Below are 6000 nucleotides of genomic sequence, written 5' to 3' on the forward strand. Positions count from 1 at the left end.
TCCTAAGAAGAAAACAATCTAGGCCTTATCCAACATTGCAGGCCCAATTCAGCTTCTGCCCACATTCTCTCTCCTCTCCAAGTATATACCTTTTCTGAATGCTTTTAACGTCCTGGTGATGTTACCTAAATGTTTATATGAATCTGCTTAGTGCCATTTCCTGGTGAAATGGAAGATCCTTGAGAGAAACACCTCTTTCATCTCTGATTACCTACAGGGGGAGGTCCTCCAGGTTGGATCTGCGCACACAACAGAAGATACTCACATGTCTCCAATATGCAATTGGATTTAATGCTCAATAAAGTAAAATAAAAAGCATCCTGGAAACAGCACGTAAATCCATGGGAGAGGGAGAGAGAGTGGAGGGCTACTGGCCAGGTGGTGAGCACTGGCGGATGCAGGCCTTACTTCCAACCCTGCTTTTTGCTTGCCATATGGCCATGGGTACCTAGTTAGAGTCTCTGGGACTCAATTTCTGTACTTCTTAAACTTGCCTTTGGCCTAGAGGTCTAGAACTAAGTTCAGAATGATTTCAGAAACTAAATCTGGTATACCCAATATACACTTCAATAAGAGTGTTAAAGTATGGGGGTGGTGCCTTGACCCACCCAGGTTTTAGGTGGGTCACAGAATGCTCCGATTTCCAGACACTGGGACACTCTCATGCCAACCAAGATCATCTCTGTGGTAAAAGCAAACTTGTATCTATTCTGTCAACCCTCTGCATCTGCTAACACAGCAGAAGGCCCCATTTCCTCCCTCCCCAAAGAGGACAGATTTCTTCTTTCCCCGCTTATTCTATTGGGAGGAGAGGACAATAAAAGTTCAGATCCACAGGGTTTTATGGCAAAGACTGGCTCTGCAATCAGTTATCCCTTCAGCTTTCCAACAGACATAGCTAACATGAGTAAAGGACTCAAAGCCCAGGATATGTAGAAGGAAATAGGGAGAGTGGGAGACCCGTACTGGGAGCATGGTGAGGAGGGGAGGGGACTCTGAATGTAATGGAATAGAGCTGTGCTCTTCCAGGTTCCATTTAAGGTTTATCTGCTTCCCAGAGTGTTAGCCACAATTTTCTTAGGGAGTTACTAATGTGGCTTTTTGGAGCTTCCCAGTTAAGCACTGTAACCATGATCTCAAGCAGTCTCGCTGCATCATATCTGTGAGCATAAAGAGAACAGACTTGTCACATTTCCCCCTAAAACTCTTATCTCCTTGGGGGCAAAATAAACAAAATATGTTAAGGTCATATGCCAAGGTGATTTATATACAACCTCTAAAACCTGGAGACATTGATAGACACATGGATGTTCAGTATTTAGAAGGCAATATACTCTCCTCTCCTCCATGGGGACCTGTCCTCTCTTTGTAGAATCCAAAGGACCCCCCCCCTCAGACACACAGACTTTTCACAGAAATAACTAACTAACCACCTGAAAACAACAGAGTTACATTTCCAAACTCGCTATCTTCCCTCCAACGCCAGACAAGATGAGCTTGCTCCTCCAGGTGGAGGCATTGACTGGCACACTGTCCAACCCTTTTTCCAGTTCCCTAATATTCTGACAATGTAATCAATTCACTCAGCCTTTTTGTTAGAAATAATATCTCATTGCACAGGATATTGAAAACCAATACAAAGCAACAAAATAACGCTAAATAGGATACAAGGTCCTGGTTTCCAATTTCCCACAAGTAAAAAACCATTTTTATAAATGCAACATTCATGCTGGATGGGCTTGGGCAAAACAAGCTCTCCTGAGTTTCTGAGCTCCTAAAGGGACAACGTTTCCCCCACGATGTCAGAAGATGAACAAAACGTCATGTAAAAGAATAGAAACAAGCACGCTTCCTCTCCTGGTAGGAAAAATAAAGCAAATCCTCACTGCCATACGCAGGACAAAGCCAGGACGTGCAAGACGCCGTCAGTCTAAGGCTCCACGTGCCTCTCCAAGGACAGAGAGACTCACACCCACACACAATCCCACATGCCAGCCTACAGCGCTTCTACCCCCTACATAAGGTGCAGGGTCTTCAACCAGCCCACACTTCAGCACCAGTGACTCTCCTTAGCTCTTAAGCTCGCTACAGCACCCGCACGCCGGAGGGGCATAGTGGGCAAAGGGCATATGCTTTTCCAAACCCCCCCCCCCGTGTTCTTTGCCCCAACACCTCCTTCCTCACAACTGTGAAGTGCAGAGTGCCTCAGCAAAGAAACTGAGACTTGCACACACACATAAACCCCAGACAGCATTTGATTCCCCATTCCCCACGTATCCTAGGACCCCACAGCCGGGATCCTGACTAATAGGCATCAGGACTCACCCAGTCCTCGAAGTGGCGGCTCCCGTTCTGCAGCAGCTCCTCGAACTGGATGGTGCAGTTGGCCACGAAATCGTCGTAACCGATGGGGGCATCGTGGAAGACAGCCAGCTCAATTTTGCGTCCATTGCACACGTCGGTGACGAACTCGTCATGCCAGGCTGGGCTGTTGGTCTTCTGCTTGGTGGCTGTTTGGCCGATGCGCGAATCGTCCACATTTAGGGCAATGTAGGGGTCGAGAAGGAAAGTCTGGGGCCGGGGTCCCACCGCATGGCGCAGTGACCAAGCTGTGGGCTTCAAGCTCACGGCCTCACAAATTTTAATTTTAAGAAGGCCATTGAATACTACCATGGTCGGAAGAGGGAGTGGGGTCGGGGTCACTCCGTCCACCCCGAGGGCAGGAATGAAGAGCTCCTGGGGCCCCTCCTGCCCCACCCCACTGCCTACACCTTGGAGTGCTGAGCCCGGGCGCTGGCGATTTTCAGCGAGTGCATGTATTTCCTCGCCCGGCTCCTAACGGAAAACAGGGAGGGGGGAGAGCCGTAGGACGGCCGTGTTTGGCGCAAGTCTCTCCCCCCTACCACCAGCTGCACCTCCAGAAAAGACGAGCTGTCCACTCTGCTGCCAGCCGTGGGGCTGCCTCCACCTCGCCGGCTGTCTGGGTCCAGGCTGCAGAGAAGCAGGCGCCGTGCCCGGCACTTACCTGCCTTTCCGAAACATAATCCCCGGGCTATTTCGACTCCCGGAAGGGGGGCACACAGTGAGATGGGGCGGGGGCGCAGATTCAACCCGGATCCTCTTCGCACACCCAGTCCCTGCCTGTGGCCGCGCGGGGCGGGGGATGGACCAAGGGATGTTCAGTCTATCCGGAGGGATGCATGTCCAGAGGAAATGATCCTCAACAGAGACAAATTTTTAAATCCACAAGCCGCACACCCGGCCTCGCAGCCGCCAGTCAACAATCGGGAGAAGCCTGGAGCTTGGAATCTCACATCCGCGCAGGCTGCGGAGTCCAGCAGCCGCTGCTTGGGCTCCGGGCGCAGGCCAGCACCGGGGCGCAGCGCGGCGGCGGGGCCCGGGACTGCGACTCGGCGCGGCCCCACCTCCTCGGCGCCGGCGCCCGCCCGCCGCGCGCCCGCCTCCTCTCTCCGTCCGCTCGCTCGCCGCCGCCCGCTCGATCCTCTCCCCGGATCGGTGTGTGAGCAAGTCTCCCTCCCCTAATGCAGGAAATGCGCAAACGACGTCAGACTCTGTGTGTGTGTGTGTGTGTGTGTGTGTGTGTGTGTGTGTGTGTGTGTGTGTGTGTAAGAGAGAGATAGAGTGTAAAATAGTAATACCCAGCTCATAATATTGTTGTGAGGGGCATGATCTTCAATGTGTGTGTGTGTAAGAGAGAGACAGAGTGGTGTGAGAGTGAGTGTGGTGAGTGTGCTTGTGTGTGAGAGAAGACTCTGTGTGTGTGTGTGTGTGTGTGTGTGTGTGTGTGTGTATGCGCGCGCGCGCGCACTCGTGCTCGCGGCTCTGTTTAGGGAAATAGAAAGTTTTGCCGGTTGGGGGAGCAATTCGGCAAAAGTAAGCCAACAGAGAGAAGCTAAGAGCAGTGATTCTTCCCAGATCGCTTTAGCTGAAGAGGGAACTGGGCCGAGATCCCGCGTAGGACCCCTCGCAATTACAGGGTTGGAGGAGGAGGGCAGAGGAAGAGGTGAGGAAGTACGAGCGCCGAGGCTGATAAACACAGTCTAGACCCCCGGACCAGACGATGGGGCATCTCACGCAGTCTGTAGGTGTAAGCTTATCTTTTCTAGCTACAGGGTGGGGAGCAAGACGGGAAAGTAGGGGTCACGTTTCCTGATAAATTTTGGGCGCCTCCCCCAGTCCCACCCCTCGCGGGGCAGTGGCCCACAGAGCTGCCCAAGGAGTATTGGTCTGTCTGTCTGTCATTCTGTTCTAAGCTACGCTGCCGTGCGGAGTGGTGGGGGTGGGGAGGACATTGTAGGCTCGGTATATATTTCTTAAATGCATTCTTTTCATTTGTTTCTTTGACACCATTCTCCACTTTAGGATTGTCCTGCTCTGATTCCAAGTCTCTTGTTGACAAATAAAAGCTTGGTGGAATCCTGATGTGTTTGTTTTTTACAAAGTTAAGCTTCACATTGACACTGGACCTTGTCCGCGCAGGGCTTCAGCTTTGATCAGTACGCTAATGGTGTCTGACCAGGCGGTGGACAACGAGGCGCGCCCTCCGGGAGGAGAGAGGCTGTGTCCATGCTAATTTCCTCCATAACCTTTAAACTCTGCAGAGAGCCCCGGCGGTGGCTGATCACGTGAGGAGAGCCCTGGCTGCTGGGGAAGAATGTCCTCCGCTGGGATCCAGGACCTAGGCGGCAGTCGGGCAGGGACAGCCCTGCGCCCGAGACGGGAACCTGAGAAGGCGGGGCTAAGAGGCGTGACCCGGGCTGGACGCTGAGAAGAGCCTGGGAGCCTGGGATTGTGCAAATGAAAAGGAAAACCCCGCCCTCCCATGTCTGAAAAGGCTTGTCTGGGAGGTAGTAGTACCGTGGTAATCGTGGAAAAAGGAGCGTTTGCCTAGTGGTTTCCGTTCGTGTAGATCAAAAGCTTAAACTTGTGCCCCTCGTCGCTTTTTGTGAGTGGAAAGGCCTACTATTGCCTGCTTAAAGATTTTTTTTTTTTTTGATGGCGAAGACACTTTAAGTAGAAGATACTCTCTACTAAAGCCGTGCAAGGCTAGTGGAGAACTACCCAAACTTCTCGGGGAGATTTAAAAGGTATTTCTGTTGAATGAACCAAGTAGGTACCAGTAGTATCAAAGTGCAGTGTGTGTTTAGAAACAACTAAGACTGTTCACATGTAAAAAGTCAACATTTATGAGGTGGATTGATTCCGTGACTGGGGTAATCGAGATGGGTGTATCGGAGACAGTGCGATTGGCACAGGACAGAGCAGAGTTTAGAGCTGTTGTGCATAGGGTTGCTATGAGTCGCAAGCGACTCGACGGCACATAACAACGACAACAACACCTTACATAGACACCCCAACCAGCAGAGGTTATTTATTCATTCATTCATTCATTTTATCAATTTGGTTTGACTAAGCATATGTGAGATAGCTCATTGCTATTTAATTTTTGTTTGATGACTTGGACTTTTCCTTCATCCATAGTTCTATTATTTTTATTAAACTTTCTTCCCCCTCATGGGCCATGACTGTGTAACTATGGTGAAAGACAATGACAAATAGGACCTAATAGTCTAAAACTAAATTTAAGAAACCCAGCCAGGATTAAAGAGCAAGATGAGGCACTTAACCTGGGCAAAAGGTGAAGAGTACCAATAAACTCAATAGGAAGCTCTGGTGGATTAGAGGTAAGACGTTGCAATGCCAACCCAAAGGCAGGTGGCTCAAATCCGCCAGCTGCACTTCTGGAGAAAATGGACAATCTCCTCCCATGGGATTTGCTGCCTCTCAAAACCTCCTAGAGGGTCAAACTATGAGACAGTTCTGACTCAAGAGTATACAACAAAAATAATAAATGCAATAATCAAGATGCACAATATTTCAAAACTATTTTAAAATAATATTAATGTTAAAAATCCCACACGAACAAACTATCACAATCCTAGTCTTTTTAATTTTTTTATTTTTAATTTTTATTTATTT

At 49.8% G+C, this 6000-nt stretch overlaps 1 protein-coding gene across 1 annotated transcript in view; it reads right to left on the reverse strand.

Moving 5' to 3' along the window:
• Window positions 1-2728, reverse strand: part of PRKCE (protein kinase C, epsilon) — a 762004-nt gene extending 759276 nt beyond the window's left edge. Inside the window, exon 1 of the mRNA XM_006882308.1 lies at window positions 2326-2728. Coding sequence (XP_006882370.1) covers window positions 2326-2673 — 348 coding nt within the window. The 5' untranslated portion in view covers window positions 2674-2728. The remainder of the gene's footprint in view (window positions 1-2325) is intronic.
• Between the last annotated feature and the right edge of the window lie 3272 nt (window positions 2729-6000).

This window comes from Elephantulus edwardii, unplaced genomic scaffold (genome assembly GCF_000299155.1).
Source record: "Elephantulus edwardii isolate Elephantulus edwardi_28Jun2011 unplaced genomic scaffold, EleEdw1.0 scaffold00019, whole genome shotgun sequence".
NCBI classification, from domain to species: Eukaryota; Metazoa; Chordata; class Mammalia; order Macroscelidea; family Macroscelididae; genus Elephantulus; species Elephantulus edwardii.